Here is a 13824-nt window from a genome sequence, read left to right as displayed (position 1 = left end):
TTGTAAAGCCCACAAATTTCAGAATTAAATTACAAGACAAAATAATATATATTTATTTATTTTGCAGTCTCAATGGGTTTAATGTCCCTTTAAGGGGAAAGAAATTTAACAGTACAATTTATCATTAACTGCACATTTGTGAGAAACTGAGGCAAATACAAGCTAAAATAGGTGAAGGTGGGGAGTTTTGGGGGACAGCAGATTTTCCTGTGTCTAAACAGCACAACACTTAAATGGACAGTGTACACCAGAATTGTTGTTTAAAAAGATAGATAATACATTTATTTCTCATTCACCAGTTTTACATAACCAAAACAGTTATAGTAATACACTTTTTACCTCTGTGATTACCTTGTACCTAAGCCATACAGACTGCCCCCTTATCTCTGTTATTTTGACAGACTTTAATTTTAGCCAATCAGTGCTGACCACTAGCTAACGCCAGGCCAGGAGTACAATGTTATCTATGTGACACACATGAACTAACACCCTCTAGTTGTGAAAAACTGTCACAATGCATTCAGATAAGAGGCGGCCTTTAAGGGCTAAGAAATTAGCATATGAGCCTACCTAGATTTAGCTTTCAACTAATAGCTTTCAAAGCAAAATTGATGATAAATGTAAATTCAAAAGTTGTTTAAAAGTGCATGCCCTATATGAGTCATAAAATCTAATTTTTACTAGACTGTCCCTTTAAATATGTCCCTGGCTTTTCAAGAACTCATTAAAGGGACATTTTAAATAGTCTAACCCAACTTTACAAATTATGTTTTGAAATCTGATAGTGTGATATTTGTTTTTAATACATTTCTAGGATAATCTTCCTTCTGCTGATGCTTGCAATGCTTTGGGCAGCAATTTTACCATTGACTGCATGACAGCTTAATATATTTATCAGTGATAATGTCAGTGGTCTTCAAGGGAATCCATATATTTTCACTAATAATGTAAACTCAATAATACTTACCTCACTGCAACAACAGATAGCGGGCTTCTTCTGTTATTGTTTCAGATGATTTACAGTTAGAGAAGCAATGAAATCAAAGGATTGGTAACAGTTTTGAGGAGTATTGGTGCAGTAAAATTAAATGTTTTTATCACTTTATAGATCTCTAGTTAGACCCTACCAAGTATACTGGAGGTTATAAATAACAAAAAAAAACTGTCACTGAGGGCTACTAAAATGATCTTAAAAACAAAATGTATGTAAAATCCTATATTATTGTATATTCAAAGGCCTAAATTATATCAAATCACATTCTTGATCTTCCAAAACAAGTTTAACCAGGCAGAAAAGGGTAGGGTGTTATTTTTAATCATTTTAAAGTTGTCCTTTGTTTACTGATATTTAATAAATGTACTGAGTTATATAAGGATACAGCAATACTTAACATGTAAACAGAAATAGTTAAAAATGGCAAAGCGTTTGGGATCAACACATTTGGGGGCCGATTTATCAAGCCCTGTATGCATCTGTTTCCACCAGAAACAGGATTTAAGAAGCAGTGGTCGGGTTGATTGACACCCCCTGCTAGCGGCCGCAAATGTGCAGGGGGCAACATTGCACAAGCATTTCACGAGAAAGGCTAGTGCAATGATGAATGCCGACAGTGTATGCTATCTGCATTTATCGATTTGCAGTGGACATGATCCACTAAAGCAGATCATGTCCGCTCGCACTATGATAAATCGGCCCCTTGGTGAGCCAATGAAAAGCAGCATATGCGTGTAACCACCACTCACGAACTAGCTCACAGTAGTGCACTGCTGCTTCTTATTCTACCTAGCTATACTTTTTAACAAAGGATACCAAGAAAAATGTAAATTCAATAACATAAGTAAACTGAGGTGTCATAGGGTAGAAAGAAGTAGCAAAACTATACTATATAGATAGATAGCAGCAAACACATTGTTTGCTGGCACCTATCTCTGATACTGCTTGGCTTAAAGGGACAGTAAACCTAAAAAATAATGTTATATAATTCTGCACATAGTGCAGAATTATATAACATTATTTTACTGCTATAGTTATAAAAGCCTTTTTTCCCTTTTATTATTTAAAAAACATACCGCTTTTACAGACCCGCTCTCTGCTCTCTGCTGAGCGGGTCTGTTTTTTTTAGTCAGCGCATCGGGCCAGCTGTATAGTCACAGCCCTGACAGCAGGAGCGAGCTTCACTTAATGTTATGGCGCGGTCGGGCTGGGCTGTGACTATACAGCTGGCCCGATGCGCTGACTAAAAAAAACAGACCACTCAGCAGAGAGCAGAGAGCGGGTCTGTAAAAGCGGTATGTTTTTTAAATATTAAAAGGGAAAAAAGGCTTTTATAACTATAGCACTAAAATAATGTTATATAATTCTGCACTATGTGCAGAATTATATAACATTATTTTTTAGGTTTACTGTCCCTTTAACTGAAACACTTTAATATATACACATAGCTGACCAATTCACCTACATGAGCTTGTTAGACATCCCATTACAAAACCATAGACGTTAATATGGAAGTGCCCCCCCAGCACCTTTGCCCATTCTGCAAAAAAGCGCATTTGTAAGGTCAGACACTGAAGTCAGACAAGAAGATCTGGCTTTTAATCTGCATTCAAATTCATCCTAATGGTGTCCCATGAGGTTGAGTTGAGGGCTCTATTCAGGCCACTTGAGTTCCTCCACACCAAACTCTTCAAGACATGTCTTCATGGACCTTGCTTTGGGTGAGGGGCACAGTCATGCTTGAACAGGAAAGGGCTTTCCCCAAACTATTTCAACAAAGTTGGAAGCACCCAATTGTCTAAAATGTCTTTGAATCCTGTATCATTAAGGTGACACTTCATTGAAACTAAGGGGCCTAGATCAAACCCTGAAAAACAGCCCCAGACCATTATACCTCTTCCAAACTTTACATTATGTACTATGCATTTCAGTAGGTAACATTCTTCTGGCATCTGCCTTACTCAGATTCTTCCATCAGACTGCCAGATAGTAAAGTATGATGATCACTCAAGAGAAAACATTTCTACTGCTGCAGAGTCCAGTGGCACTGGCAACGTGCTTTACACCACTTCAGCTGGTGCATGGCATTGTACATGTTGATGTGAGGCTTATGTACAGTTGCTCAATAATTGAAACCCATTTCATGAAGCTACCGACATAAAGTTCCTATTGCTTCTAGAGGCAGTTTGGAACTCTGTAGCGTGTGGTGGAACAAATAATAGGTAATTCTATGTGTTTCAGCACTGTAAGTGTATGTTCACTACCTGTTTGTTTCTGGTCTGTTGCTCACAGACACTTCAACTTCAAAATAATAACACTTACAGTTGACAGGGGCAGATATATTAGGGCAAAAACTTAATTAATCTGAGCTTTTTCGTATGACCCATTGTAATGCCAATGTTTGTAATTAGTAAGGTGTCCACATATTTATACATAAAAACTAGTACAAAGCCATGAAAGCTCCATAGATGAAGATAGATGTAAATGGAAAACATATGAAACTAGGTGCATTCTTAGGAGAAAATTGCAGAAACATATCAAAATATAACTTAGCATTATCATATATTGGTAGAGATTTGTAAATGACCATAGAATAAACCATTGATCTACTTCAGTGCAGAAACATACTGTGACCAGTGACAGCTCTATAATTTCAGCAAAGTAAATCTTCTTGAGAAAGCTTAACCATAGGTGTAAAGTTGTATGCTTTTCAATTGATATGCTTTTAAAGGGACAGTCTACTAAAGAATTTTTATTTTTTTAAGAATTAGATAATCCCTTTAATACCCTTGCATTTTAGCCAATCATTGCTGGCTCATAAATAACCTCACAGGAGTGAGCACAATGTTATCTATATGACGCACATGAACTAGCACTGTCTAGCTGTGGAAAACTGTCAAAATTAACTTAGATTAAAGGCGGCCTTTAAGGGCTTAGAAATTAGCATATGAGCCTACCTAGGTTTAGCTTTCAACAAAGAGGACAAAGCAAATTTGATGATAAAAATTAAATTTGAAAGTTGCTTAAAATTGCATATCCTATCTGAATAATGAAAGTTTAATTTTGACTGTCCCTTTAAGCAAGGATGCTGGTTTCTCTAAAGCAGAGCTTTCCAAACTTTTCATGTTGGCGACACACTTTTTAGACCTACATCATTTCATGACACAGTAATTCAGTTTTACTGGCAAACAGGAGGTTAAACTAACTTGTTTTAAGAGATACCGACTCATACATAAATGATATAATAACGAAATGTATTTACAAGTAACCGTATGTATGTGCAAGAATTAAAAAAAAGTTTAATAACACCAATAGCTACTTACTATTTTAATGGGATATATGAGGTTGATGGGATGAACACAATTTCTGAATATTTGGTGGAATATTAGATAAAGACACTCGCATTTCATCATCAAGCATTTTTAAGCTTCCACTTCCTATCCATATATCAATAGCAGGAGCAGCAACGCACTACTGGGAGCTAGTTGCAAAAAAAAAAAACCACTGACTTCTGCTCAGCATTTAAGCTGCCACCCTCAGAGCTCGGTGAGTCCGATTGACTACTGCCCGCGCTGCAAACACACTGCTGTCCCACTCACTGACTACACATGCAGTCACGAGCCAATTGAGGGGACTACACGTGCAGTCATGAGCCAATGTGCCACCAAAGCCGCCAATGGGAATAGTTTCAGTTCCCACTGAGCTATGCCAATTGGTTAAGATGATCTGTGACCCCCTAGGTATCAATCTTGTGTCAACCATGTGATATGCGTAGCAGGCAGGCGGAAAGTCAGAAACCCAAAAAAAAATTTTTTTAAATTACATTTTAAAAAATTTGTGCTGAAGCAGGGACACACCTACACACTGCTGCCGACACACTAGTGTGTCCCGACACACAGTTTGGAAAGCACTGCTCTAAAGAGTTGAGCAAGGTTGTGGAAACTGAATAGTTTTTGGCTTTCACAGTAATTCCACTTGATACAAATTGATACAGTGAACTAGCAGAAAACTAATTTAGATGTCTATTTGTAAAACAAATTAACTTGAGACCAGGTAGTGCTGGTGTTTGTTCTTGTTGTCAGCTCTATAATTGGACCAGGTAAGAGCACAGGGCCATGGCAACATTTGAAAGAGATGGTACATAGTGCTTTTTAATAGAAATTACACTTCATCAGTTGGGTATCTGCATGCTCATATATGAAATTTCAGTCTGCTTAACTTTAATATTTAAGACAGTCTACTATAGTAGGGCCTAGACAGTAGTGAGTTATAGGCCAGAGCACCCAAGGTGATCCTGAAATTCTGAATCTTACGGAGGCCTGAGCACAGGTTTGAAAACTTCTGTCTTTGGTGGATACCAATAAAATGAAACAAAATTGATAGTAAAATGGAAAGCTGTTTAAAATTGTATTCGTTATCTGAATCATGAAAGAAAAATTGTGGGTTCCATGGCTCTTTATTAAAAATTAAAGTTTTATATTAAAGTCCTTTGAGTTTCAATAAATTGGAGTACTATGTGGATTTAAGTTGAGTACCCAGGCAGTTGTGGAAAATTTGCAGGGAGTGCATTGTCATTGGTTTTAGATGATAGATAGATAGATAGATAGATAGATAGATAGATAGATAGATAAATTGGCTTAGCGCACCGTCAACTTAGCAACTGAGTGATATTGGACATGACTTTTACTAAATGTCACCATAAAAGTCTACTATGTGAGGGATTTACGACACTTGCAGATGTTAGCGCACCAAGAACTATCACTTAAACAATAATAAATAACTTTTATATATAAGTGCAAAAGGATAGAAGTGCTATTGATTTCGCTTGATTGATGTTAACGCACAATAGTGCTAATATTTTTGTGCTCCATTTATAATGTAGCTCAACAGGTTTATTCCCTTTGCAAGCGATAATGCTATAATAAAATTCTCTAACAAATTAGCCAATTTTCTTGTTGCCCTTTTACTCCCCTTGTATTTGTTTTAACTTTTTTTCTTTTTTTTTTTTAACCAATGTTGTTATAAAGTAGCTTGCGCAAATGTGTTTCATTAATTAGCATGGGTTATTGTTGTTTTTGCAGTTTATCATACATGCCTTTATTCATGACCTCCATAATGTGTTTTTAAATGTTTTTTATGCCTTTCCTTATTATTCTTAAGGACCCTATTATAACTGGAATTTTAAATTGAATGAAAATGCTACATAATACTAAAGTGCCATTACCCCTTTAAAGTCTTATGTCTGTCGAATACATTATTTCTAGAATCCTGTTAAAATCAGTTGGATCCAATGCATTCTTTATATTGCACCATTTTTGCTACCAATAGGCGTTTTGTTATTGAATATGTATCTTTTTTCTGCAGCTCTTTGTTACAGAACTAGACAACACAATAATCCTCAGTCAGAAGAAAGAATACAAAAGACCCTTTTAATTTGTACTAAATACGTAGAATACACATTTCAAATTCAATTAAAATAACTCTTGTCAACCTGGGTTTGTAATTGTACCTTTGACTTCTTTGCTGTAGTTGTATTGTGCACTTCTAGGTAAATGGCAAGTGGGGCAGTTTAAATTAGTTATTATACTTAGAAATAATGGTTTTATTTATGCTAAAATACTTTCTTGCATTACTTTTGACAAAACTGTTCCACAAACCAAAAGTAATGAGTTTCCTATTTGGGATTAAAGTTTTAAACTTCAGTGTCCAGTTCTATATTTTTTTTAAATGAGTTGGTAACATTAACCCTGCTGCCATATTTTATGTTGGTATTTCACAATAGTAAATAAGTAACATGACCCATAAGGTGTTTTAGAGAATTCACCCTGCTGTCATAGTTTATGTTGGCATTTTGCAATAGTAAATAAGTAACATGACCCATAAGGTGTTTTAGAGAATTCACCCTGCTGTCATATTTTATGTTGGCATTTCGCAATAGTAAATAAGTAACATGACCCATAAGGAGTTTTAGAGATTTCCCCCTGCTGTCATAGTTTATGTTGGCATTTCGCAATAGTAAATAAGTAACATGACCCATAAGGAGTTTTAGAGATTTCACCCTGCTGTCATATTTTATTTTGGCATTTCGCAATAGTAAATAAGTAACATGACCCATAAGGTGTTTTAGAGATTTCACCCTGCTGCCATATTTTATGTTGGCATTTCGCAATAGTAAATAAGTAACATGACCCATAAGGTGTTTTAGAGATTTCACCCTGCTGCCATATTTTATGTTGGCATTTCGCAATAGTAAATAAGTAACATGACCCATAAGGTATTTTAGAGATTATTGGTGGACTAATATGTTTTAAGCTTTGTTTAAGCTTTCTCTCTTGTTTTAATAACCATATTGAGAGTAGGTTGGACTATCCAAAGGCTCTAGAATTAATTTTCCATTGAATTGCTAATACATTAACAATGTATCTTACAGCGACAACAAAAAATTATAATATATATGTAGAAAAGAAAAAAAGCATATCTATATAGAAACTATAATTAATAATAAACAAATACTTTGGGCTAGTAATCTCAAGGGGGATGTAAAATATACTGTTGGTATTTGTGGTCACCTGTTAACATACATGGCAGCTGTTCTAAGCATAAACTCTATTTATGGTAATTGACAGAAATCTCTTTTGTAATCAATCAGTTGCACAGGGTGCTCCATATCAGCTTCTATTTGTGTCAGTGGCCAGAAATGATTTCTTGCCTGGTGTGCTACAACACTAGTGGTATCTCCAACAGGAAATGGAAATGGCAATATAAGTAAAGCAGTGCGTGTCATACTGTTATTGTTTTGCAGAACTTGTGTGTGTTAAGCAGAGTTCCAGCAGTGAAAGTGTAGATACTTCTATGCATGCGTTTATGAACTTGGTTGCTATTCCCTTTAGGCCCTTTCACCCCACAGTATCAGGTTTTCCATTATTTACTCTGACAGTCTGCTGGCTGCAGCACCAAGGGCTGTCTGTACAGGCACCACTAATCATCTCTCACCCTGTCACTACTGAGATGGCAATTTTACAGCTGGCAGCTTTAATCATGTTAAATTTGCAGGGTGCACTTTGTTGTGTGTTTGGGATTTCAAATAAACTGTCTACAAAATGCAATTCACATCACACTCATCTCCCAGGGAATGTCCAAATAATTCTGCAATCTTACATTTCCAGCATTTTTAGTCTATACAAATTCTGATAAGGGTGCATAGAGCCAGGTATGTGTGTGTTTCTTTACTTCCAAGATGTGTTACTCAAACGTCGTACATTTACCAGACTTCCATTTACACATCATCTGTATGGTTCAACGGTCTTAATTACAAGGGACAATTTGACAAATACTTATTTGCCTATATGATGTAAGAAGTAATAATTTCCAAGGATTACAGTGGATGTATTACTGGTAAAATAAGTGCAGCTTTTTTATAGGTAATGAAAAAAGCTATGCATGTGTAGTACGCAAGGACTTTTGAAATACAAGGGATATCAAATAATTAATGTGTAAATAATGTAAAAATTGATTTCAGCAAAATCAGTTTATAAAATATTACATGTCCTGCAAATTTGGTGAAATTAATCAACATTTCATTGACATTAATATGGTGGAATAACAAAACAAAAATATTTAGAAATCTTGTTTATGAACTCTGAATTTTGGAGATTTAAAAAATAAAAGAAACAAGTAAGAACCATTTTTTTTTATTCAGTCTGCACAGCCTTCCATCAAACTGCAACATTCTATTCAAATTATTGGTTGCACATTCTAGTAACCAATTTATAACTGTCTCTGATTTACCTTAGCAGGAAAGAAAACCTAGGTTACAACATGGCAGCACCCATTGCTTTATATGCATGTAAACTTTACACTCATTTTTTGTCAATATTTAAACATTTTTTTTTTTTTTTTAAATAACAGATTTGCACATTCTAAGGCTAATCTTTGGCTATGTCATTTATACACACTCACACACACATACATATATGTGCAGTTAAACACTTCAACAACAGATTTGCCTACAAAATATAATTTCAAAATTGTTTAAACTGCATTTCTGTTAACATAACTTCATTTTTGTCTAGCACCCTTTTAAAAAAAAACATTGAGCCCAATTAGTGAGCTGTAAATGAGCTAATGTGAGCTACTGCACTGATCAAACTATAACTGGGTAAAATATTGCAAAGTTATGGTATTGAATTCTTCAGTTCTCACAGAATTGGGAAACTAAACATTTTTAAAATGCAGTAAAGTGGAGGAAATACATAATGTTGTTTTCTTCACAATGCATAATTAAACTTTGAAATAATTTACATTCTATATTTTATTCTCAAGTGTTTTATGTTCTTTAAGTGATCTAAAGGTTTACTTACCACCATATCCATAGCATGCTTGATTTATTGTATTTGCTCCTCCCACTTATATATGAATCTTATTAAATATAGTAGCTCCCTCTCTTTAATTTTTTCAGTTTAAATGTTGCATGTTCACAGAGATGGTTGAGTATCAGAATTTTGATATTCAAATAATAGAATTTATATTATCATTCAAATATATTATATAGGATTCAGACATTCTGTTTGAATATTGATCCCATTGGGCTTACAAAGAAGATTCCCTGCTTCCTGCATTTTAATTTAATCCTTATTAGACAACATTCAAACGTTAATATTTAATCTAATGTTATATTTGATATTTAAATGTTGCATTAAATTAAATTAAATTAAAAAAGGGATTTAAAAAAAAAAAAAATCTTGCAGGTGGCAGATTTTGAGTGTTACAGTTTTGACTGCAGTACTTTGATAATATTTTGTAACTGCCAGATTTGCATTAAAGGTGATTGATGCCTGACAAAAGGAGATTATTTGAGTGAATGCCTCCATGAACACAATTAAACTGATGAAGTCACAAATATACTAGAATCTTGTCCTGTTTGGAGATGAGAAATATTTTGTGCAGCTTTCTGTATCTAAGCACAGAAAAGTATATATATTGATATAATACAAATAATAATTGGTTTTAAAATTCTTTGTTTCTAGGAGACACAAGTATTTGAGCTGTCTTCAGTAAGGCAGACACTGCAAGCCGATCTAGAGACATCAATCCGACGTATTGCAGATCTGCAGGCAGCACTAGAGGAAGTTGAATCAAGTGATGACAGTGACACAGAAAGGTATTGTCATGTGAAATTAAAGCAGTGTACAATATGGGAATGCTACACTTTATTAGTATTTAGTATTCTGCAGTGCATTAAGATAGTTGCTAAATATCAGAAATATTCTAATTATTACTGTACTCAAGAGAGATCAAATTCTTCCATTTTCAGATTTTCAATTAATAGTACTTTAGAAAATCTCCAAAAAGTGAATGATCCAATCAACTTTTTTGATACTCTATGGCAAGATAGATACCAGATATTCAAACCTGAAGGCATTTAAAACCATTAGAAAACTAATATTTATTTTTATTTTTAACCCGTGATATAATTTTAGAAGGAGATTCCCCGCTTCCTCCATTTCAATCCTTCAGGAAACACTTTTCGCAACAGATTTTACATGACTTTTTTATTTATCAAATTCAAACTTAGGGGCATATTTAACAAAGGTCTGTCGGACCTGATCCGACAGTGCGGATCAGGTCCTACAGACCTCGCTGAATGTGGAGAGCAATATGCTCTCCGTATTCAGCATTGCACTAGCAGCTCTTGTGAGCTGCTGGTGCAACGCCGCCCCTGCAGATTCACGGCCAATCGACTGCCAGCAGGGGGTGTCAATCAACCCGAACGTACTCGATCGGGTTGAATTGCGGTGATGTCTGTCCTCCTGCTCAGAGCAGGCGGACAGGTTATGGAGCAGCGGTCTTTAGACCGCTGCTTCATAACTGGTGTTTCTGGCGAGGCTGAAGGCTCGCCAGAAACACAGGGCTTCAAGCTCTATACGGAGCTTAATATATATGCCCCTTAGGGGTCAATTTATCATATGTCGGGCGGACATGATTTGCTGTAGCGAATCATGTCTGCTCGACATCGCTACATGCTGACAGCATACGCTTAAGGCATTTAACATTGCTCAAGCATTTTTACTGAAATGCTTGTGCAATTCCGCCCCTGCACATTCACGGCAGGGGGTATCAATCATCCCAATCGGATCGGGATAATTGCAGTGGCAGACAAGATAAGGAGCAGCGTTCTTATGACTGCAGCTTCTTAACTTATGTTTCTGGTGAGCCGGAAACTACGGGGTAGATAGCAGCATCTGCTGTTTATTAAATCTACCCCTTACACTCTTCACACAACATAGCTGAGCATGCTCAGTTCAAATTTAATAATAGATATGTGCGTTTCGTTTTGTTCTGAATCGAAATTCGGACGAAATTGTCAAATTCGGAGCTTCGGATCATTTCGAATGTCTGAATTACCGTAGCAATGAAACTAATAAATAAATCTTAATTAGTTCAGATTTATTCGTTACATTTGGATGGCCATGGACTAATCACAATTACACTAGTATTGTACAGTATATTAGGTTATATCACTCTGCTATGGGTTACACCTAATATAATAGTACATAGTACTAGTCTGATGCACAGCACATCCCACCTAACACATACCGAACTTCTGAATTTACGTATCGAATCTGAACCGAATACATCCAAATACATCTGAATTTATTTGAATCCAAAATAAATGCATTTGAATGTATCCAAATTCGAATCGATCCGAAAACAAAATTCGAAACGGTCCGAAACGAACCAAAACAAATTTTTCCACCACGCACAAGTCTATTTAACAAGCATATAATACAATAATCTGAATGTTTGTTCATGATTGCAATTAAGTCTTAGGACATTTTTAAAAATTAACAGAAAATTATATAAAAATATTAATTGCATGAATGTCATGAATTTAAGGGACATAGAAGTGCAAAAAGAAAATGGCCTAATATGTTAGCGCATTTTATTACTGCACAGTTACTTGCAAAGGGGTTAAACACATAAGTAATGTCACATACAAAGCAGCAATGCACTACTGGGAGATGGCTGGTCACATCTGGTGAGCCAATGAAAAAAAAAAAAAAAAACTGTGTGTAGCAACTGATCCCCAGCTAGCTCGCAGTTGTGCATTGCTGTTGCTGAGAATCTGTACTTATGCTTTTCAACAAAGTATACCAGAAGAACAAAGTAAATTTAATAATATATGGGAATTTAAAAGTGTTTTAAAATGACATGCTCCATCTGAATCATGAAAGTTTAATTTTGACTTTTTTTCCTTTTAATATTATTAAAATTTGGAGTAAAAATGTCTTACAAATAAACACCATTAACACTTAATCTTGTAAATTCTTGAAAAAAAAATCTTTAAAAGCTTGTTTCTTACAGGTTTTCATGTGTTTACACAGTCTAGCACAGTCTAACAGAAATCAAGATTGAAGGTGGGCACAGAAGAGAACCTATCCTCCTGCAATCATCACTTGCTATGCAGCATCACATGGCACCATTTAACATTGCACAAGAACACTCTTGTGCAATGCTGCCCCCTGCTCTTATGCAAACAGTTGCGCATGAGCAGGGCATGTCAATTACTCTAAACAAGCAACTGTCAAGGTGATTTACCTCACCACCTGTGATGTGGCAGAGAGGATAAAGGAGTTTCTGTTTCTAAAATTTGTGGTTGCAGGTTCATGCATATGAGCCTGCGCTGCAAATAAAGCTTGGTACAGTTTGAGGCCCCTTCATATGAATTATATAACATTTGTGAGGAATATATGTCTGTTTATGTATAACTATGAGCCTTTCTCCTGTGCTAAGATGATGTTGAGCTTTTTTTGCTGCTTAAATATAAACGCTATTGTAAGTCATATTTCAGTGAGTGACTCACACAAATGATATATTGCTTCATTATCAGCAGGCCCAGCAGATTCAGAACATACCATTAATATATTTATATTGCTTTGCTGCTGTGATCATCTTACTAAATTGTTATCAAGGGTATCCACATTTGAAAGAGGGAAACATACAGGCTTTGGGGGTTGTAATAAAAACTTTGGACCCCCTTTGTGCCAGAGTAGAAATATAAGCATCTTTTGTCTGCTAGTTGATCACTGTCACCATTTTGATCACCTAGGAGGTATTAAAAAAAATCCCTTCCCCAGTAAAACCCTTTATTTTTAATTTTTACATTTTTTTATTTTTGAGGATCATGGTGCTTTTCAAAACCAGACTCATCATCTGTAGCTGCTAAGAGAATAGAGATCGAGTGGTTTGAATAACCTCCCCCCTTTCAGATACTGTGACTCTGCCCCTTTAAGACATCTTCATGCATGTGTGGCAACATTATCAGCAGCATTGAAGCCTTGGGCATGTCACCCACTAGGCTACAATCAATCCCCAGGCCCTTAATTGTGTGGATTGACAAACCACTTTGAATTGGCAAACCCCCTTTCACATTGACTATGGGTCATCATTAGAGTTGTCACATCAGCCATGTTTTCCTGAACATTTGTTTGTTACACATGATGGAGGGTATTGTGCCTTTCAACAGTTCTATTTATTTTTCTCCCTGTACCATGTGTAACTCATAAATGTCCAGGAAAATTCGGCTGAAGTGGCAACCCTAGTGGTCATCTACACCATACCTCCCAACATTTCAAAATTCAAAAGAGGGACACACCCCCCCCTCACGGAAACAAAAATGAAATGTGGTGGGCGGGGCTTAAAAAATCATGAGACCAAAGTAATATAAATAAAAAATTCTAAATAAAGTCATATATTTGAATACACTTAGGCAGCAAATCAAACACAAGCTCAAACCACTGGTATGGCTATGTGAGCTATGTATTTAATTA

The 13824-nt window shown here is 35.7% G+C and overlaps 1 protein-coding gene across 1 annotated transcript in view; it reads left to right on the top strand.

Annotated features, from left to right (window-relative positions):
- Positions 1-13824, top strand: part of MYO18B (myosin XVIIIB) — a 1229288-nt gene that overhangs the window by 1080819 nt on the left and 134645 nt on the right. The window contains exon 41 of the mRNA XM_053702090.1: positions 10021-10154. Coding sequence (XP_053558065.1) covers positions 10021-10154 — 134 coding nt within the window. The remainder of the gene's footprint in view (positions 1-10020; positions 10155-13824) is intronic.

The sequence above is a fragment of the Bombina bombina genome, chromosome 2, assembly GCF_027579735.1.
Source record: "Bombina bombina isolate aBomBom1 chromosome 2, aBomBom1.pri, whole genome shotgun sequence".
NCBI lineage: Eukaryota > Metazoa > Chordata > Amphibia > Anura > Bombinatoridae > Bombina > Bombina bombina.
The sequence above is the reverse complement of the archived record's forward strand: the minus strand, read 5'-3'. Positions and strand labels throughout refer to the sequence as shown.